The sequence below is a fragment of the Alternaria viburni genome (genome assembly GCF_023758015.1).
Source record: "Alternaria viburni strain BMP 2772 chromosome Unknown scaffold_2, whole genome shotgun sequence".
Lineage (NCBI taxonomy): Eukaryota > Fungi > Ascomycota > Dothideomycetes > Pleosporales > Pleosporaceae > Alternaria > Alternaria viburni.
Window position 1 is genome coordinate 306,440 of NW_026055771.1, and position 21,841 is coordinate 328,280.

At 51.6% G+C, this 21,841-nt stretch overlaps 6 protein-coding genes across 6 annotated transcripts; 3 read left to right on the forward strand and 3 right to left on the reverse strand.

Annotated features, from left to right (window-relative positions):
* Window positions 1-174: 174 nt before the first annotated feature.
* On the forward strand, window positions 175-11,775 carry J4E79_001032 (uncharacterized protein; the record flags this gene model as incomplete). Its single annotated transcript, XM_049349943.1, has 4 exons — window positions 175-229; window positions 310-467; window positions 517-11,031; window positions 11,086-11,775. 4 exons carry the CDS (start codon window positions 175-177, stop codon window positions 11,773-11,775), a joined length of 11,418 nt encoding a protein of 3,805 aa, XP_049215102.1.
* Window positions 11,776-13,032: 1,257 nt separating this feature from the next.
* Window positions 13,033-14,422, forward strand: J4E79_001033 (uncharacterized protein; the record flags this gene model as incomplete). Its single annotated transcript, XM_049349944.1, has 2 exons — window positions 13,033-13,426; window positions 13,488-14,422. 2 exons carry the CDS (start codon window positions 13,033-13,035, stop codon window positions 14,420-14,422), a joined length of 1,329 nt encoding a protein of 442 aa, XP_049215103.1.
* A 123-nt stretch (window positions 14,423-14,545) lies between these two features.
* On the reverse strand, window positions 14,546-15,535 carry J4E79_001034 (uncharacterized protein; the record flags this gene model as incomplete). The annotated part of the gene is made up of 1 exon (XM_049349945.1): window positions 14,546-15,535. The coding sequence occupies one exon, from the start codon at window positions 15,533-15,535 to the stop codon at window positions 14,546-14,548; it is 990 nt and encodes a 329-aa protein (XP_049215104.1).
* A 437-nt stretch (window positions 15,536-15,972) lies between these two features.
* On the reverse strand, window positions 15,973-16,582 carry J4E79_001035 (uncharacterized protein; the record flags this gene model as incomplete). The annotated part of the gene is made up of 3 exons (XM_049349946.1): window positions 15,973-16,111; window positions 16,186-16,458; window positions 16,524-16,582. 3 exons carry the CDS (start codon window positions 16,580-16,582, stop codon window positions 15,973-15,975), a joined length of 471 nt encoding a protein of 156 aa, XP_049215105.1.
* Window positions 16,583-18,526: 1,944 nt separating this feature from the next.
* Window positions 18,527-20,322, forward strand: J4E79_001036 (uncharacterized protein; the record flags this gene model as incomplete). The annotated part of the gene is made up of 3 exons (XM_049349947.1): window positions 18,527-18,683; window positions 18,854-19,086; window positions 19,450-20,322. The coding sequence occupies 3 exons, from the start codon at window positions 18,527-18,529 to the stop codon at window positions 20,320-20,322; spliced, it is 1,263 nt and encodes a 420-aa protein (XP_049215106.1).
* Window positions 20,323-20,708: 386 nt separating this feature from the next.
* Window positions 20,709-21,246, reverse strand: J4E79_001037 (uncharacterized protein; the record flags this gene model as incomplete). Its single annotated transcript, XM_049349948.1, has 3 exons — window positions 20,709-20,714; window positions 20,752-20,900; window positions 20,946-21,246. 3 exons carry the CDS (start codon window positions 21,244-21,246, stop codon window positions 20,709-20,711), a joined length of 456 nt encoding a protein of 151 aa, XP_049215107.1.
* Window positions 21,247-21,841: the final 595 nt, after the last annotated feature.

Consider the following 21,841-nt stretch of genomic DNA (forward strand, 5'->3'; position numbering starts at 1 on the left):
ACAGCAGCGACCTGCACCCGATTCCGCACACCACCGCGTGCCACCGAGACCAATGCGCCTGTCTTCCGCTACATTGATCGCGCCACATACTGGATAGCTGCGCCATTGCAGGGCACAGTCTACGAGGACTTCGACAAGGTGGAGGAGCGGCTGTAGGCTGCACGCAACATCGCCATGGCGACTCACAACTTCGAGGCTATGGCCTCCAAGTTGGACGACCCAAACTCTGGTACACAATACATTGCGCGCGCTGCATGCCCACAACATGCGCGCGCATCATCACAAGAGAACATCGGCTGACTGGCGCAGATCTCAGAGTCAAGGGCACCCAGGCGATCGAAATCCGGGACAACATTGAGAACTACTGTCAAGGACAGCAGTACGCCTCGTTCTTGAATCACCTCGTCCCTGTGTTCCTCAAGATATTAGATGGCAACCCAGTCTTCATTTCCACGTCGCCCGAACAGGTGAGCGCACGACTTGCGACAACTCTACAGCCTTCTGACTCAGAAACAGCGCATACGGAACTGTGTCCTCGAGATCCTGCACCGTCTTCCGATGAACCCGACCGAAGCCATAGAACCGCACGCGGCCAAGATCGTCGACAAACTCATGAGCTTGGTGAAGCTGGAGAACGAGGACAATGCGGTTCTGTGCATGAAGACCATCATGGACTTTCAGCGCCACCAAACCAAGGCGCTCGCAGACCGAGTTCAGCCATTCTTGGATCTGATTCAGGAAATGTTCGAGACGATGGAGCAGGCGGTGCACGATACCTTCGACAGCAACACGACAGCTTCAGCCTCGCAAGGCGTTCCTTCCACCCCGAACAACCACCAATTCTCCCAGTCCCCACGCCCGAGCTCGCCAGCGACTGCCCTCACATCTGGATCCGCAGGGGATATTGGATCGGAACACCAGCAAACGCGCATGCTGCTCAAGGGAATGCAGTCGTTCAAGGTCCTCGCAGAGTGTCCAATAATTGTGGTATCTCTATTCCAGGCCTACAGGAACTGTGTGAACAAAAACGTGAAACTTTTTGTACCACTGATCAAGAACGTACTTTTGCTTCAGGCGAAGCCACAAGAGAAGGCACATGAGGAGGCCAAGGCGCAGGGCAAGATCTTCACTGGTGTCAGCAAAGACATTCGCAACCGCGCGGCATTTGGCGACTTCATAACAGCTCAGGTTAAAACCATGAGTTTTCTGGCTTACCTACTTAGGGTGTATGCAAACCAGCTGAACGACTTCCTTCCGACCCTTCCTGATATCGTCGTCCGACTGCTCAAGGACTGTCCACGCGAAAAGTCCGGCGCACGGAAAGAGCTACTAGTCGCTATTAGGCATATCATCAACTTCAACTTCCGCAAAATCTTCCTCAAGAAGATTGACGAGCTACTGGACGAGAAGACATTGATCGGAGATGGCCTGACAGTGTACGAGACCATGCGTCCGCTCGCATACAGCATGCTGGCCGATCTAATCCACCATCTGCGAGAATCTCTGTCGAAAGAGCAGATCCGACGCACAGTTGAGGTTTACACGAAGAATTTGCACGACACATTTCCCGGAACCAGCTTCCAGACCATGAGCGCGAAGCTTCTGCTGAACATGGCAGAGTGCATCGCGAAATTGGAACCTAAGGAGGACGCGCGATACTTCTTGATCATGATACTGAATGCCATCGGTGACAAGTTCGCGGCAATGAACCGACAATACCACAATGCTGTCAAGCTCTCAGCTCAGTACAGCCAACCGTCCATTGATGCGGTCGACGAGAACCACATGGCCGTTCAGGAAAACCCCCCGGATTGGGACGAAATCGACATTTCCAACGCGACACCCATCAAGACGTCCAATCCACGAGACCGGAGCTCCGATCCCATCGCCGACAACAAGTTCCTGTTCAAGAACCTACTCCATGGGCTGAAGAATCTTTTCTATCAGCTAAGAGCCTGCAACCCAGCCAAGATCAAGGACGAGATTGATCCGACCAACGCGTCTGCAAACTGGCATGAAGTGTCGTTTGGCTACAACGCGGAAGAGGTGGAAGTTCTTATCAAACTTTTCCGCGAAGGTGCCAAGGTGTTCCGTTACTACGGTACTGAAAAGACCCCTGAAACACAAGGCTTGTCACCGGGAGATTTCATGGGCAACCAACATATGATGTCGAGTGGCAAGGAAGAGAAGGACCTTTTGGAGACGTTCGCGACTGTCTTCCACCACATCGATCCAGCCACGTTCCACGAAGTGTTTTCATCCGAGATACCCCATTTGTACGATATGATGTTCGATCACCCGGCGTTACTTCACGTTCCACAGTTCCTTCTCGCTTCCGAGGCTACATCACCCAGCTTTTCGGGGATGCTGTTGCAATTTCTTATGGACCGAATCGAAGAGGTTGGCACTGCCGATGTGAAGAAGTCCTCCATCCTCCTTCGCCTCTTCAAACTTTCCTTCATGGCCGTTACGCTCTTCTCTGCCCAGAATGAGCAAGTGCTATTACCACACGTCAGCAAGATCATAACGAAGTCGATTCAGCTATCCACGACTGCCGAAGAACCCATGAACTACTTCCTCCTGCTTAGGTCATTGTTCAGAAGTATTGGTGGCGGTAGATTCGAGCATCTGTACAAAGAAATTCTTCCCCTGCTGGAAATGCTACTCGACGTGCTCAACAACCTTCTTTTGACGGCGCGCAAGCCGGCTGAAAGGGATCTCTTCGTTGAACTATCTCTCACAGTGCCAGCACGACTCAGTAACTTGTTGCCACATCTCAGTTACTTGATGAGGCCACTGGTCGTTGCTCTGCGTGCTGGCTCGGATCTTGTCGGTCAGGGTCTTCGTACTCTAGAGCTCTGCGTGGACAATCTCACCGCCGACTATCTGGACCCGATCATGGCCCCAGTCATCGACGAGCTGATGGCTGCACTATGGGAGCATCTGAAGCCTAACCCGTACAGCCACTTCCACGCTCATACCACGATGCGCATTCTTGGAAAGCTAGGCGGACGCAATCGCAAGTTCATCACTGGCCCACCAGAGCTGGATTTCAAACCGTACTCTGATGATCAGTCATCTATTGACATTCGACTCATTGGATCTACCAAAGACCGTGCCTTCCCCGCAGCGATAGGCATCGACACCGCCATCGCGAAGCTCCACGAAATCCCAAAGACTCCAGCAGCCAAAAAGTCCGACACGTTCCATAAGCAACAGGCTCTTCGCCTCATCACCGCACATACGAAGCTGCTGGTCGGTTTCGACAGCTTGCCAGAAGACTTCGCCCAGCTAGTACGCCTGCAAGCGAACGACTTGTGTGCCAAGAAGTTTGATGTGGGATACGACATCCTCACCGCATCAGAGCGCGAAAAGTCCATCACCAAGAAGACTGTAGAACAAGAGACTCTCAAGAAACTGCTGAAGGCGAGCATCTTTGCTGTTTCGGTACCTGAGCTGAAGTCGGAAGCGGAGGCTCTGGTAAGCAACTTGGCAAAGCACTTCACGCTTCTGGAGCTTGGAACGCAATTTGCCACTCTGAAACACAAGAACAAGCCGTTCGATGTGCATTCAGGAGAAGGGCCTGTCGTGATCGAGAGCGATGTCATCTCTGAAGCTATTGGCGAGTCTCTGGCGTCAGAACACGGCGCAGTGCGGGACGCTGCTGAGCAAGCCATCATCACAATGCGCGATGCTACGAAGGCAATCTTCGGCAATGATAGTTCCTTGGACAAGTTCGTGTTCTTCAATGAGCTGTCAAGTACGTTTTGCCACAACTGTCATGCTGATGACTGGTTCATGAAGTCTGGCGGAACTCGGGGTATTGAAATCATGATCAAACAACTGGGTCTTCCCCAATCATGGCTCGTACCCCGCCATTTCGAACTTGTTAGGGCACTCAACTTTGTCATGAAGGACATGCCTATCGATCTCGACTCGAAGACGCGCATACAAGCAGAGGGCCTCATCCAAGACCTCATCCGACGCTGTCACAAGAAGACGACCAAGGAAGATTTCGATAAGGGCAACAACATTACCCTGAAGCTCTGCCAACAGCTCGTGGGTGATCTCTCGCATATGAACAAGAGTGTGCGAGACGCAACCCAGAAGGCGTTCCAGGTGTTGTCAGATGTGACCGAGTTGAGCGTCAGCGACCTGATCACGCCGGTGAAGGATAGACTCATCTTACCGATTTGGACCAAGCCGCTGCGAGCACTACCGTTCAGTATTCAGATTGCCTACATTGACGCGATCACTTTCTGTTTGAAGCTCAAGAACAACATCCTCGAGTTCAACGAACAACTGACGAGATTATTGATGGAGTCTTTGGCACTAGCCGACGCCGAAGACGAGCACTTGGCAAGTAAGCCTTTTGAGCAGCGGAACGCAGATCACATCGTCAACCTACGAGTTGCATGCATCCGTCTCCTCTCCACCGCTCAAACCTTCCCTGAGTTTAGCACGACACCGCCGAACCAGACCTTCCTCCGCATTATCGCTGTCTTCTTCAAGTGCCTGTATTCGAAGTCTCCAGAAGTGATTGAGGCGGCGAACATCGGCCTATCTGGCGTTATCTCAGCTACAAACAAACTGCCCAAAGATGTCCTCCAGAGTGGACTTCGTCCTATCCTTGTCAACCTCCAGGATCCAAGGAAGCTCTCTGTCGAGAATCTTGACGGTCTGGCACGGTTGCTGAAGCTCCTCACAAACTACTTCAAGGTGGAGATTGGCACACGTCTCCTTGATCACCTTAAGAGCATTGCGGACCAGAACAGTCTGCAGAAGATCTCGTTCACTATGATCGAGCAGAATCCCAAGATGAAGATCGTCACCGGTATCTTCAACATCTTCCACCTGCTCCCGGCGGCCGCTGCGACGTTCCTCAAGCAAATCATCGAGAAGGTTATCGAGCTTGAGACGGCTCTTAGAAGGACGCACTACAGCCCCTTCAGAGAGCCGTTGATCAAGTACCTCTGTATGTATCCCAAGGAGGCTTGGGACTACTTCGCACCCAATTTGAAGGACCAGACCCAGGGACGCTTCTTTGCACAGCTACTCGAGAACCCAGCAAGCGAAGTACTTCGTAAGCAGGTGACAGAAGATGCGTCTGGCTTCCTGAGCGCCATGAACCCTGAGGGTACCGAGAAGGAGAAGTGCCAGGCTCAACTCAACGGTATTCACATTGCGTACGCTCTCAGCCAATCCGAAGAGACGAGTAACTGGCTCGTTTCGAACGAAGAGCTGCGAAAGGGTCTCTTCGACGCAGCCAGGGGACTGGAGAAGAAGCTCAGGGTGAACACCCTCGACTCGGAGCTACGTCTGGCAACAGAACAAGCTGGTGATCAGATTATGATCATCTTCACCACGTACCTGAAACAAGAACCGAACAATCTGGATTTCTTCTTCGAAGTAGTAGATGCGGTCACATCTGAGGAGTTGAAAGCCTCACCGCGCCTGTTCGATTTCAGCTATGACCAGATCATCTCCAGTGAGTCTGTGGATTACTGGAAGACGATTGTGAACAAGTGTATCGATCTGTACACTTCCCGTAACTCTTCCCAGAAGACGAAGACGTTCATCTTCCGCTACATCGTCAACCCCATCTTCGCCATGGATGTGAAACGCAACTGGGACAGCCTGTTCGGTCCAAAGGCCAAAGGTACCAAGTTCATGGACAAGGCCATGACTGAGGCAATCCACAGCCGGCTCTGGAAACCGCAGTCCACCCTGGAGCTCTCAGAAGACACGGCCCAGCTTGGTGTCGACCACTCACGGATGGAACTCCTTCAGCTTACCACCCTCCTCCTCAAGCACTACCCCGGGATGATACAAGATGCTCGCAAAGACGTCATCAAGTTTGCTTGGAACTACATCAAGCTTGAAGACATCATCAACAAGTACGCCGCTTACGTGCTCATCGCCTTCTTCATCGCTGCATTCGACACGCCTGTCAAGATCGCCGTTCAAGTCTATCAAGCCCTTCTCAAAGCACACCAAAACGAGGGTCGATCGTTGGTAATGCAGGCGCTTGAGCTTATGGCTCCTGTCCTGAAGAAGCGCATGCCAGGTGGTGACGCCAAGATGCCTCGCTGGATCCAGTATCCTCGCAAGATTTTATCCGAGGAAAGCTCGAACCTGCAGCAGCTGATGAGTATCTTCAATTTTGTGGTTCGTCATCCGGACTTGTTCTACGAAGGCCGTGAACATCTATCCTCCATCATCATTACGGCGTTGTCAAAGATTGCGCAACCTCCGAATCCCTCGACCGATGCAAAGAAGCTCGCGTTGAATCTGATCAGCCTAATCAGAACATGGGAAGAACGTACAGCAAGCGAGAGCGCCGGTCCTGTCGAGCGTCCATCTCAGTCGCCTCAAGCACTAAAGAGGCGAGCAGACGGGTCGGCAGTAGTCACTAACTCTTCATCGAGGGGTTTCGTGGCCGGACCTGGCATTCGTATGATGCTTATCAAGTATCTGATTCAGTTCATCGCCTATCTTCCAGAACGCTTCCCTGTGGCTTCACCAAAATCCAAGGACCCGACAGCGGTCACCACCACCACACCACAACCTGCGGAGATATGCAAGAAGGCTGTGCAGTTATTGCATGACTTGCTTTCGCCACGATTATGGAGCGATCTGGACCTGGATCTCATGCTCAGCAAGAAGATCGAGGAGATCCTGTTGACCGAGATGAAGCAAGAGGACAAACCGGAAGTGTTCAGCACACGCATGATCAACACGCTCCAGATCGTAAAAGTCATCGTGAATGTCAAGTCGGATGACTGGGTACTGCAGCGCATTCCTCAATTCCAGAAGATCTTGGAGAAGCCAATTCGTTCTGAGAACCCAGACGTGCAGGCCAGTCTTCACGCAACCGATGAGTCGGACGACGGCACAATGAAGCTGAAGCCTATCCTCAAGCGCATCCTCGAGGTCATGCCTGAGCCTGTTACGGATGATGAAGGCAACATTGAAGAATCGCCCTCTACCGAATTCGTAAACTTCCTTGGTACGATTGCTACGGAAGCTCTCTCCAATAGCTCCTACGTCAGTGCCATCAATATCTTGTGGACCTTGTGCCAAAAGCGGCCTGAGGAGATCGATCAACACATTCCACAGGTCATGAAGGCCTTCCAGGGCAAGATGGCCAAGGACCACCTTGCCGGCACCAGCGGCATTCCAGGACAGCCAGTACCACCTGCTATGCGCCCCGAAGGAGCCAACCCACCTACTGATCCTCGTGAGGTCGAGATTCAGACTGATCTGGTACTGAAGACAGTTGACATCCTGGCTGCGCGCATGAACGAGCTTGGCGAGAACCGAAGGCCATATCTCAGCGTGCTGGCTTCACTTGTTGAGCGCTCTCAGACCAACTCTGTCTGTATGAAGGTACTAGATCTCGTCGAAGAATGGATCTTCCACTCCACCGAGCCAGTGCCTACGCTTAAGGAGAAGACGGCAGTCCTAAGCAAGATGTTGCTCTTCGAGCACCGCGCCGACACTTCGCTACTGACTCGCTTCTTGGACCTGGTAATTCGTATCTACGAGGACCCCAAGATCACTAGGAGTGAGCTTACCGTGCGGATGGAGCACGCATTCCTGATTGGTACTCGAGCGCAGGATGTTGAGATGCGCAACCGATACATGACCATCTTTGATAAGAGCTTGAGTCGCACAGCAGCCAGTCGCCTGAGCTACGTGCTTGCGTCCCAGAATTGGGATACACTCTCCGACAGCTACTGGCTCAGTCAAGTCATCCACTTGATGTTTGGATCGGTCGAAATGAACACGCCGGCACAGCTTCATTCGGAAGATTTCCGTCTCATGCAACCCACCGCTTTATTTGGTTCATATGGCAGGGATCCGAGGATCGCCGACGTCATGGTTGATGACGAACTGGAAAATCTTGTAAACGGTCATCGCCGCTTCTGCAATCAATTGGCCGACATCAAAATCAAGGACATCTTCGAACCACTTGGTCACCTACAACACACCGATAGTAACCTTGCTCATGACATCTGGATCGCTTTCTTCCCGCTGGCATGGACGGCGCTTACGAAGGATGACCAAAGCGATCTTGAGAAGGGTATGGCCGCGCTGCTCACCAAGGACTACCATTCTCGTCAACTCGACAAACGACCCAACTGTGTTGCGACCATGCTTGACGCCATTGTCCATGCTAGACCGCGAGTTAAGTTCCCGCCTCACATCATGAAGTACCTCGCTCAGACCTACAACGCATGGTACACGGCTGCTGTCTACATGGAAGACTCCGCTATCTCACCTGTCGTGGATGTCGAGAAGCTACGCGAGAGCAACCTGGACGCCTTACTGGAAATTTACAGTGGCCTACAAGAGGATGACCTGTTCTACGGAACATGGCGGCGACGTTGCCAATTCATAGAGAGTAACGCTGCTCTATCATACGAGCAGTGCGGCATCTGGGACAAGGCACAGCAGATGTACGAGGCTGCCCAGATCAAGGCCCGCACCTCAGTTCTGCCGTTTAGTACTGGAGAGTACATGCTTTGGGAGGATCACTGGGTGATTTGCGCGCAGAAGCTTCAGCAATGGGAGATCTTGAGCGACTTTGCTAAGCACGAGAACTTTAATGATCTTTACCTGGAATCAACCTGGCGCGTATTCGATGCTTGGCAGAACGCTGAGACCCGCGAGCAGCTTGATGCAACTATCAAAGCTGTCAGCGACGCGCCCACACCACGACGAGTATTCTTCCAAACTTTCATGTCTCTTCTCAAGCTTCACAACAAGCAAGAATCGCAACCGGAGTTCCATCGACTGTGCGATGAATCCATTCAACTTTCGATCAGAAAATGGCACCAGTTGCCCAGACGCATTACCCAGGCCCATATCCCGCTACTTCAACACTTCCAGCAGCTCGTCGAACTTCATGATGCCAGTGTTATCTGCCAGAGTCTTGCCCAGACTACGCAAGTCAACCTTGATGTCAAATCTCAAGAGCTGAAGCTGCTCCTCAGCACTTGGCGCGACCGCTTACCGAACTTTTGGGACGACATCAACGCGTGGCAAGACTTGGTAACCTGGCGACAACACATCTTCCAGTTGATTAACGGCGTCTACCTCAACCTCCTCCCGCCGACTCAGAACAACGCTAGTGGCAACTCCTTTGCCTACAGAGGTTACCACGAGACGGCATGGATCATCAACCGCTTCGCGCACGTCGCACGCAAGCACAACTTGCCAGAAGTCTGCATCAACCAGCTTGGACGTATCTACACCCTCCCAAACATCGAGATTCAAGAAGCTTTCCTCAAGTTGCGCGAACAGGCCAAGTGTCACTACCAGATCAAGGCCGATCTCAACAGTGGGCTGGACGTGATCAACAACACCAACCTGAACTACTTTGGACCCAACCAGAAGGCAGAGTTCTACACGCTCAAGGGTATGTTCCTGGCCAAGCTGGGTCAGAAGAACGAAGCCGGCGAGGCATTCGGTACCGCGTTGTACTTCGATATTAAGCTCCCGAAGGCATGGGCGGAGTGGGGCCGATACAACGACATGCTCTTCAAGGAGGAGCCGCAGAATCTGGAGAGGGCCGAGGCAGCACTCAGCTGCTATCTCGAAGCAGCCAGCCAGTTCAAGAACGCCAAGTCAAGGAAATTGTTGGGACGTGTGTTGTGGTTGCTCAGTTTGGACAATCCGGAGAGGAAGTTGGCGGAGAAGTTTGAGGAGTTCAAGGGTGATACACCGGCATGGTATTGGATAACTTACATTCCACAGTTGTTGAACAGTCTGTCACGACAGGAGGCGCCGATCGCCAGATCCATTCTCGGCAAGTTGGCGAAGACGTATCCTCAGGCATTGTACTGCCATCTTCGAACAACGCGAGAGGATATGGCGGTTCTCAAGAAGACGCACGAGCAGAAGGAGGCAAAAGAGAAGGCTGCAAAGGCCAAGCAACAACAGGGGCAAGGGTCACCCGCAACGAAGCAGGCTTCGCCAGAAACCAGACCCGGATCCAGCACCGGCAGCCGGCCAACAACCGCAGGTGCGGACATTAAGGCTGCTGCGAACGGCACGCCCAACGGCACTGTCAAGACAGAAACTGCTACGCAAGATGGTGCACCAGCTCCTAGCGACGCAGCCCCAGCGCCGAAGAAGCCGTGGGATCATGTCGAAGAGATCAGCGCTATCCTCAAAACGGCTTTCCCTCTCCTCGCCCTCTCCATGGAGACGATGCTTGACCAGATCCAGAAGAACTTCAAGTGCCCACCTGACGAGGATGCGTATCGACTCATTGTTGCTCTGCTCAACGATGGTCTGTCATATGTCGGTCGCCAGCCTAACCTATATGCGAGGGAGATCAAGCTACCGCAATCAACTGAAGCAAACATAACACGTTTCGCCGAGTCGGTCCTCCCGCCCCACATTCGCAAGGCTTTCGAAAAGGACTTTGTTACCAACAAGCCAACGATGTACGAGTACATCCAGAAGCTGCGCACATGGCGAAATCGCTTCGAGGAAAGGCTCGATCGCAGGAAGCTCACAGTTCCGCTCGAACAGTATACGCATCAGCTTAGTGAGTTCCGCTTCCTCAAGTTCGACGATGTAGAAGTGCCTGGGCAGTACCTGCAACATCGCGACAAGAACTCCGACTTTGTGCGCATTGAACGCTTCCTGCCAGATGTGGAGCTGGTGCGCGGTGTCGGTATTTGCCATCGCCGTCTCAAGATTCGTGGTCACGATGGAAGCGTGCACCCCTTCGCTATTCAGTTCCCGGCTGCTAGAAGTTCCAGGCGCGAGGAGCGTATCCTACAACTCTTCCGCATCTTCAACGGCATACTGGCTAAGCGCAAGGAGAGCCGGCGAAGAAATTTGCAGTTCCATCTTCCGCTTATGGTACCGATTACCCCTAGTGTGCGTATGGTACAAGACGACCCGTCATATATCAATATGCAAGGTATTTACGAGGATTACTGCCGGAAGAATGGTATCAATAAGGATGAACCCGTGCTCTTCAGCATCGAGAAGCTGCGAGCACTCCAGCCAGTAAGTTCTTCAGACGTGCATGCAAGCCGCCGGTCTCTAACCCAGCCCCAACAGAAGAACCTTGACCACGCCAACAGCATTCGCCTCGAGACATTCGCTGCTGTGCAAGAGAAATACGTGCCCCCAACGGTCATCCAAGACTACTTCCGTGCTACCTTCCCCACCTTCGCCGACTTCTGGCTCTTCCGCCGTACCTTCAGCTACCAACTCGCTGCGCTCACGTTCATGACCTATGTCATGCATATGAATACGCGCTTCCCCCAGAAGATCAGCGTCTCGCGCTCTAGCGGCCGCATTTGGGGTTCCGAACTGATCCCGAGCATGGCAGTTGGTAAGCCCATCTTGCACAACTCGGAACCAGTACCTTTCCGCCTCACACCCAACCTACAAACTCTCATGGGGCCGTTGAATCTCGAAGGCATCTTCGCTCCTAGTGTCATGACAGTCGCGCGCTGTTTGATTGAACCCGAGGGCGAGCTAGAGATGCAACTCAGCATCTTCATGCGCGATGAGATGAACCACTGGTTCACCTCGCAGCACAAGGCCAGCCAGCTTACTCCCGAGGTGCTCAGGGAGAGTGTGCAAAGTAATAGCGATCTGGTAGTCAAGAGGGCCAGCGCGATTGGTAGCCTACCCACGGGCGCCAATCTACCTGCGAACCAGACAGTAGTGGACTTGGTGGCTGTTGCGGTGCATCCGGCCAAGTTGAGTCAGTGCGATCCGCTCTGGATGGGTTATCTGTAAGGGTCTGAGTTCATTGAGGAGATCGGTGTTTGGTGTTTTTGAAAAAGGGGACATTGAATGCTTTATGGGGACTTTGATGGGCAAAAGAAGAGAACATTGAGGAGTTTGGGCATTTTCATATTTATGTTGCGTTAGGTATGCAAGGCGTTGATATAAACGGTCAGGGAGGTATAGTTGTTAGGTTCATTCGGACAAACTTGCTCTTTTAGCTTCTTATCTGTATGTTTTGCGGCACATGCCTCGTGCGACATGGCGTTGTACTAGTAGATATTTTGTATGGAATACAGTTACATGTACCTAAATCTTGGCCCTGATTGCCCTGTCTTGCTCTCGCGGATGTGCTGTGCGGCGTAGTACACGTATCAAAGATACGATAAATGAACTCGTCGTGAGTTGGGCGAGATGCGACTCGTCTCGTTCCGATCGTTTCCGAGAGTTCCGATATCAACGCGTCACCCGCTGAGGCGAACCCACATGGACAGCTCCATTCCCAGCCACCATCTCTCCCTAAGGATGAATCTACTCAGCAGTGTCAACATATATTTTGCTGCTTGCGATACGTTTTTTTCTCGGGACATTTTGCTACGGAAGGAACTCATCAAATGGTCTCAATGCACGTTGGTCCTTCATAAGTTGTGAACCCGTGTTTCCACGAATCCCTTCCTAGCTCACGACATCGGCTTCGGCTCGCGCCTGTTCATCTCCACGAACACCCAACAGATAGTAATCCATCAATCAATCTGGCAAAGCGGCCTCAAGGCGTGCGCCACCGAAGTTCGAGGCGTACACGTTGAAACACGTTTATACTAAGCATTACGACAAGCATTACCGACATGACGGTCGTCGGCTCGCTTGCTTCAGGCTTGTTCGCGATAGATGAGCTGACGCGCGCTCTAGCATGCTTCTGGAAATTTCGGACAATTTATCTGTCTTCCACGGGGGATGAACGTACTCCCATGGCGAACACGGTCTGCTAGATCAGTAAACATAACGGCAGCGTGGTGCTTCTCGTCGCAGCCTTTGGATTTTCCGGGGGTGCAACATAGGGGCGCTATCATTTCTGCGGGCCCACCAGGGACATGAGATTGGCATCGATCTGTGCTAGGATTTGCAGATGGCCTTCGTGTCTAGCCTCACCATCCACGTATATCCCACTCTACTCTCAGGCTTCGATTCTCTCACTCTTCAGTCTTGTTTTCGTTGTCGCTCGTTTTCACTCCAGTCATTCGTTCCTGTTGAGCAGGTCTTTCATTCACGATGCATTTTTCGCAATTCCTGCTTGCAGCGGCTGCTATTGCACCGGCACTCGCACAGCTGTCGGGCAAGGTCGGGCCTTTAACCACTCACGCGGCCAAAACGGCCAAGAAGAGCTGCAACGTTATGGATTATGGCGCGAAAGCCGATAAGTCCACAGATCTTGGACCAGCCCTTCTCAAGGCATTCACTGCTTGCAAGGCAGGTGGTACTGTCGTTGTTCCTTCCGGAGACTATGCCTTGAACACCTGGGTCACGTTTGAGGGTGGCAAGGCGTGGGCGCTGCAGCTTGACGGCACCATCTACCGTACGGGTACCGATGCTGGAAATATGATGTTCATCAGGAATGCCAACGATTTCGAGATGTTCAGCAGCACTGGCAAGGGTGCTATTCAGGGTACGCAAGGATGCTATTCGAGATCGGTCATGTTCCGTCACAGTGCTGATCACAATTACAGGCAATGGTTACCAAGACCACAAGAACGGCAAGCGAAATGGCGCGCGTCTTCTTCGCATTGAGAAATCGACCAACTTTGGGATCCACGACATAATTCTTGTCGACGCGCCCATGTTCCACTTCGTAATCAACAACTGCACGAACGGCGAAGCCTACAACATGGCGATCCGCGGAGGCGACTGGGGTGGTCTCGACGGTGTCGACGTCACCTGTACCAACTGCTGGGTACACGATATCATGGTGACTAACAAAGACGAGTGCGTAACCGTAAAGTCGCCTTCCAAGAATGTCCTGATCGAGAATATCTACTGCAACTGGAGCGGTGGCTGCGCCATGGGCTCTCTTGGCGCTGATACTGCCATCTCTTCCGTTGTATACAAGAACATCTACACTTGGAAATCTAACCAGATGATGATGGTAAAGTCTAATGGTGGCAGCGGCTACGTCGAAGATGTTGTTTTCGAGAATTTCATCGGTCACGGCAACGCCTGGTCTCTAGACATCGATCAAAAGTGGGCTTCGATGAGCGCTATTGCTGGCAATGGCGTGCAGTTGAGCAACATGACATTTAGAAATTGGAAGGGAACAGTCGAATACGGCCTGAACCGCGGGCCTGTCAAAGTCGTCTGCGCAGAAAAGGCGCCTTGCACAGACATTACCATCGAAGATTTGGCCATGTGGACTGAGAAAGGCAGCAACAACATCTATCAATGCCAGAATGGTTACGGTAGCGGATTTTGCTTGAAGAAGGGAAGTGGGGGCGCTTATCCAGCCACTACCAGCACTCAAAATGCTGCACCCACTGGTTACTCTGCACCTACCATGAAAGAGAACCTCCAGACTGCGTTTGGTACAGCCAGTCCCATTCCTATTCCTACGATGCCGGCAAGCTTCTACCCGAACACACCACCGATTACGAAACTTGCTGGCCATTAACTCCACTTCGCCGAGCACTCCATGTTCGCTATTGTTGACTTCATAAATTTGTACATATTCACTTCTGTTCACAATCCTACATATTCAACCCAAATGCCGAGAGCCTCTATCACATACGTGAATCTACTCAAACGCCCATTTTGGTAGTGGTTTACCGTCGCCACCACTGTATGAGCGCCACTCCTGGTAGCCTTCCCAAACCACCACGGGTAAAATTTCTTGTGCCGGTCGGTCACTTGGATCTGGCTCCAAGCATTCTCCAACTAGCGACCCCAGTTCCAACTGGAAGTAATTAGAGTATCCTAATGGATCGCACTCTGGATCGAGAACATCCATGTTAGGACGCTGTCGCATTTGTCCCAGGCACAGCAAAATCAGACCGAGCGCATATATGTCTCCTCTTTCGCTGTAGGTAGACTCCGGAGGCTCGAAAGCGACGTCTTCCCAAGCGAGAAGCTTTGCGGCTTGGTTGTTCAAACTAATATCCGTAGACTTTACACTGCAGCCAAAGTCGCAGAGTACTACGGTCGGGTAGCTATTCATCATGTCGCCAGCTAGAGTGCTAGACCATGTCAACAAGATGTTGGCTGGCTTTAGATCGCGATGACGAATGGCGTTCCAACCACGTACACGGCCCTCTACTGGTCGGCCCTGCATAGCGTAATCGCGTGTCTTTTTGTAATCCTGCCCCGTCCAAAGATAGCAGAGAGCCTGTGAAATATCCCAGAATACTTTCCAAAAGAAACCTTCGTCTGGGAGATGCATCTCGCGTTCTTTGTACCGCATAATTATCGCATCCAAAGAACCGAGCTCGCAGTGCTGCATCCAGATTGAACCATACGTGTGATCAAGATTTGCTGTGTCGCTCTCCATGATTGATACAATGTTTGGATGACTCCGGCATTGTTCCATGGTGGCAATCTCGCTGTGGATCGAATGGACACCGTTTTGGTACGCAGTCACGCGCTTTTCGACGCATGTTTTATTCAAAGGGCGATACTTAACAACGTAGACACCGACGTTCTGTTTGCCACCGTGGAAGCCCTGCGGAGCCTCTTCGAGTACGACATATTTGTCGCGCAAGGACGTCTTGACCATGTCTGTGGAGGACATGGATGGTCTGTGAGACTTGCTTTACTTTTGGTGCTTGGGCTACTGGTGGGAAAGAATAGATCAGTAAATATGGAATGATATTTATGATGAATACCAATCATTGTGAGAGTTGGAATGGCAGCTGTGCGTTGACGGGTTGTCATCAACGTCTACATGTACAGCGATCTAGTGATAAATCTAGCCAGTGTGAGCTTGACACGCGTACAGTCGATATTACCACGCTGGGTAGGCATTCATCATCTCAGTCGAGCTTGATACGAAAATGGCGCTAAAGTCGCCTTAACTACTTGAATGCAGACAGTATCAATGTGATTTTACAACATGAGACTAAATGTGTGATGTGCTCTACTTTCGCTAGCAATATGTTCATGCCTTTTGCGTACAATTCGAAATCGCGAAAAGATCTTAGTCATTGGGCCGTGCCCCCAGCGCTCGCACTAAGCTCCACAAGCTATATCGGTCGGCGTGTTTGATGGGCTCACGATGAAATCGTCGTACGCGACGAGGCTTCCACTGTGGGGTGTGAGCTGGGGTAATCCGCTGGCGTCCTTGGTAACGGTAAAGCGGGTCGAGTAGCTGCGGGAGTTGCATCGTTAGTATACTCCATCAGACTAGTACAATGCTCACGGAGTTGTGATTTTGGAACGTACTAGGCCTGAGAGCAGTTTCCACCGTCGTATCTCGTTTCGATAACACCAAGCACCTGGTATGTCTTCTCGGCGGTTGTTTCTGAATCAACGGTGGTCACGTTAGGAAGATGGTTCCAAAGCTTGTTGCCGGCTACGGGGAGAAGCTCCTCCTTCAGCGCGACAATCTCTTCGGAGCCAGTAGCGGTGTTCTCAAGAACGATGAGCTGCCCGTTGGGTGTGAAGAAATCGGTAAAAGTGCTTGTAGCGGACGGGTCCTCCGCGGAGGCGTAGAGCCTACAAGTTTGGGTTAGTGCTCTAGTCGTTCTTGCCGTTTGCGGAAGAATCATGGGATATCGTACTCTTTGACGAAGGACTCAAAACCGACTTCGACCCCAGATCCTGTGGAGTACTGAGTCATCTCGACTGATGCTGCTACGCCCAAGAGGCAGACAGGTGTGATAAAAGAAGAGAGCTTCATTGCTGCTTTTGCTGCGTACTTGTGGAATGTATTGTAAGGTGACGGGAGAGATGATCGTAAAATGATTCATAACGTGTAGCTTTTATACCTATTCATATCGCACATGAGTTGGCCTACTCCACAACGAAATAAAATAGTACTCAACCATACCCTCTCCGAAGCAATACCGTGGCTAGCGATAGCAGCTTCACCGCTGCTACGCATGGATACAAACACCAGTCTGCTTAACGCATGCTGTCTGGTTGGTGAGAGAAAGCTCGCTGGCAAGACTGAGATAGCGATGCAGCCAGTCAGTCATGAGCAACGAAGAAGTCGGGTTTTTCTTCGAACAGTACGACCTTAATCGATTTTGCTGCTTTCAAAGGGGAAGTCACATTCGCTAGCCATTGTATTCGAAATGCTATGGTCTAAGCATTCTACGAGATCTGGTCGGGCCGGCGCGGCGGTATATCCACATCGTGAAGGAAATTCGGCCGGGGAAAATTATGGGTTGCGTCACTTGCTTGAGACGTCTTACCTTCTTGCACAGGGAGACAATGGAGAGAAGAACCCGATAGCTCGTCTTTTTCTTAGACAAGATTGTGCTTCGTAACAACCCTAGGGTGATGTTGAGGGGCGTCGCCACGGTTTGGAATTTGAGCCCATTGACGCCTGGGCAATGATCACCGTCCAGCTTGTGGGCCACGATGCCTTGGCTGGACGTTCGAGCCACGATTGAAGGCCGTGTCGTGAAGAAAATTCTCCACAAAGATAACACAGGTGGGTGGTAATCGTCTTGAAGGTGGGCCCTGTTCGTGATCATGGGACCTTCTGGCTTTCGCGCGCGAGCCTGTCCAATCATTTTGCAACCATGAGGCATGCTCATACTTGTGCCGCTTCGACCATATATAGCCTGGAGTGTCGTGTTAGCAGCTCATGGCCCGCAAGCGTGAATTTCGATGCCATGGAGCTGGGGCATCATGGGTAGAGAGGGAATGTGCCTCGCGCCTCATTCAAGGTACAAACTGAAATACTGGATTGCGATAAAGTCAACGAGCTTCCAAGGCAACGTGTACTTCTAGGTTGGGAGGCACCTAGGTAGGTATTCATCTTTTCCCATAGATTTTGTGCTCGCCTCTTTGGATAGGTGCATTACAGCTATGCTAACCAACCAGCGGGCAAGCTGCTTCTCAAGCTATGGAGAGACTGAGGTGAAGCATGGCAGCGTACCTTGGGAACTCGGCGCATTCTTTCGAAGATCAGTGGTGTCCAGCCGCCTCGACCGGGTAGGGCTGCCGGTAGATTTGCGATTGCGCAACAGAGCTGAAGACGTCGGGCGCCGAACGATTGCGCCATGGTATTGACCTTCCTGATGCTCGTTCTATCGTTCATACGGGTGTCGGCGTGTCTTCGTGATGCAGTGGGCCACGTATCGATTGCATTGCTGATCGGCAGGTGCAGAGGGATGGCACACTTGGGCACGGGCTAGTACGAGAGAATAGCAGACCGCTCTTGTGTTATGACATCTTCGCGCGCGACAACGTATTTCCCGTCGGTAACGGTAGTTAATGACGAAGTGAGTGAATGCGATGCGACGAGGGACCAATTTTCCCCATGGGATGTGGTGGAAAACGAGCCGGCATCTTGATTTGGGGTAGATCTAAAGGAATTGCCGATTGCGGGGTTGCTGCAGGAACGCGGAACCTAAAGCTGTACGTCATCTTCGGTACCTGGCAACGGCATGGAAGCTTGTCACCGCACGTAGCACATGTATATATTCTGGCTATGCGACTATGATGTCGTTGCGTTTAGAGTTTCCAACTAGTATCTAGCAACGTTACCGCTGCTTTCACCATGCGACTCTTCACCCCAATCACTGCACTTGCTGCTGTTACTACCTTCACAATGGCACAAAGCGCACCAGAACCACCTCAGATGACCCTAATTTACCACATGGAAGCGCTCCTGGGAGAAAGATTCTCGCTCGGTTCTATTCCAACCGGGCAAGAACGCATCGTCATCCCTATCGTTGGAGGCACTTTCAAGGGCCCAAGAATAAGTGGTGAGTAGTCCTCTTGGCCTAAACATGTCATCGTGTTTCAAAGATCATGAGAAAAGGCTGGGATATCTCTTCGACAGCTCGTGCCTCGTGCTCTTATGTATCATGACGTCATGTCACTCACATCTTGTAAGGCAAAGTTCTCAATCTCGGCGCGGACTGGCGCCTTACAGACGCGCAAGGCGCTTTCCGACCAGACGCCCGATACAATATCCAGACCGATGACGGAACCTTCATATACGTCCAGACGATAGGACTCCCACCCGCTGCGGATGGTGCCCCCACGATGTTGCGAGGACAATTCGAAACCGACACAAACGGAACTGCTGCGTGGTTGAACGATGTGGCTGCTGTAGGCGTCCTCAGAAGGAACGGAACGTCGAGTGTGATAATCGACATGTGGCAGGTACGTGGAGGGAAAAGAGCACGGGACGAAATTAAGGCTAACAAGCTCAGGCATCTCCACCTGCATAGGGGTCAGGCTTTGATGTTGAAAACAAAAATAAAATCTGGATTGAACTATCATCGTGCAATGCTTGATGCTGATTTCTCTTTCGACAATCCCGATGCGGGTGGCGGTTGTGGCTCACCGCGTGGCTGGTAGCCGAAAATTGGCGCCGACCTCGCTCTTCCGCTAGTGCGCGTCTTCTTACCTGTCAAACCTGAATCAAACTTCACTCTATCTCGCAGCCCCCTCCGACTACTTCCGACCTTCAGAAATTCTATCATTATCTACCGTTCAATGATGACAGACATGCAACAATGGCAGATCTTACCAGCCGATCTGATAGAGCTTCAGATTGGCCAAGTTGAGCTTTTGCTGGCAATGTACCCTGACGAGATCACACTCGACGAGAACTCTCAGGGAATACTAGATATCCTGCGCGATACCGATGATGCTCGGTCTAGATCTGCAGCCAAATATACGCCGGTCATCCCAGTCATCCTTGACCTGCCAGTATCTACGCCCAACGAAGAGTCGCCGAATTCAAGGACATTGCGTCTGGATATTGGGGTACCGTTCGCGTTTCGCGGTGATAAGCCGCCTTTAGACCCACCGACCGTAAAGGTTCGGGTGCAGCAACCGCAATGGATGAACAAAGCCGCCACGTCGCGGTTGACGTCGGACATACCAGAAGATGAAGACCTGCTCAGTAAAATCGAGTACATCAGAGAAGCTGCAGTCGAATACCTAACGGAAATTGAGACGACGGAACTGGGCCCGGATCTCACTGCTGTGGACGCTGGACCGCTGGTAAGAGTTTGGTTCTATTTTCCATCGATCAGCACACGCTCCAAACGCGACGACTTCATCAAGTCTGCTCCTTCTTACCAATTGACCGGCTTTCTTTACGCTGGCAAGCCAGGTCTTCTGTGCGTCGAGGGCGGATCACAAAATATCGATGATTACATGAAGTACATCAAAACGGAAAGCTGGGGCGACATCCCGGCCCATCACAAGAAAGTCAGCGAGCGACATCGCGAGCAATGTGAAAAGCGAGTCTTCCCAGACATGACTGAAATTACCGACACAGTCGGTGAGCGACGCGGCCAAAGAGCGAATAGAGGTGACATGAAGGCGATCGAGGAATGGCTTGCGGAGAGGGGACTAGGCGATGCTTTTACAAAGGTCTTAATGTAATCCATCTCTACTTGACCCCCATACGGCCTCGCTACCTAGCTTTACTCAAACATCCTGGACATGGAATATCAGAGTCGGAACTTCTCGCAACCCCTTATCATCTTCATCTTCATAATACAAGCATACTTCTTGAATAGTCTTGTGGCCCAGTTTCGCCTTATGCTGAGCGAGCAAATGCAGTACGCCACTTCCATTGGGTGTGCCGCATAACGCTATCGCCTCTTCAGACTCTATTGGGAAAGCTATACCTGGCCATCTCGGAAGCCAGGAGTCATACGAGATTCCTGGCTCAGCTGTTTCCTGTCGTTTTTTACGAAGAGAGGCAAGAATGATGCTACAGATGGCTCGTGTATTCGCATTGAGAACCTGGTATCTTACTACAAGTCTTAGTTCTGGCATGTTGTACCGAGACCTAAAGTTAGTACATACATTCTTCCATTGCAAGAAAGCAACATCGGACCAATGTCGCAGCTCTGGGAGTTTGGCTACCAACGTCGCTGGATCCAGATTCCTATATGGGTTCAGCATTGCTTCCGGGGTCGTGTTGCATTCTGCCAACAAAATACCGGCCTCGGGTTCTATCACGCTGTGAAAATGCGCCATGGTGGCTGGATAGGTCTTACCGTCGACCGTAACGGTCTCGTCGTGATTGGTAAGGATACCCGCTGTAGTGGGAGAAGACTTGAGGGTAGGGCCTAGGGCTCGTACTAGGTTCGTAGCAGGAGTGGGACTCGGGCTAGCAAGAGTGAAAGTACACCAACCCCATACTTCCAGGTCATCGATGTCCTGAAATTTACTTTGAGGTGGACCGTCGGTGATATCCGCGATTGTTAGAGCCAAGAGGCGTTGTCCTTTTTCGACGGCTTCTTCGTATGCCAACGCATGCTTCATGATTGTGCCGAATTCAGGCGTCTTATCACTCATGTCTGGGGTATCGGTATACTATATGGTTGACAGCTGGAGCTGAACTGATGAAGCGACCTTGGGAACGTCAGGTACCTAGATTATCGTGAGCAGGGAAAATAAATCACCACTGGAATGCAACCTTGTACAGCACTATTCAACGTTCCAAACATCGTGAACGCTTACCACTATCTTGAGAGGATAAACACGAGACATTGCAAAAGTGCGCACTTTCATCCGTGATCGCTGCGCTTCTGGCGTGCACAAAGCCATTGTGAGCACTCAATGGTCCCTCAACACCACCACCTCGACCTGATGGTAAGGCATTGTAGAACATTCATTTCATTTTTCACAGCAGATAATCATCCGCGTCTGTCCAAACCGTTCCGGCTTTTCATGTCTGCAAGAGAGTGACTTTCATGCAGGTGTTCATGGTAGAGGAGCTAGTCCGTATTCGGTAAGGCTTTCTTCGCCAGCGCGACGCGAACGCGTCTCCCAACCACCTCACGCTCTGCCCTGACATCTGCGTCACGATCTCAACAGTCATCTATTCCTGTTTCTGTCGGAACTAAGGAGCTACCTCAATTACTCATCAAGCTACACGTAGCGTAGTCTA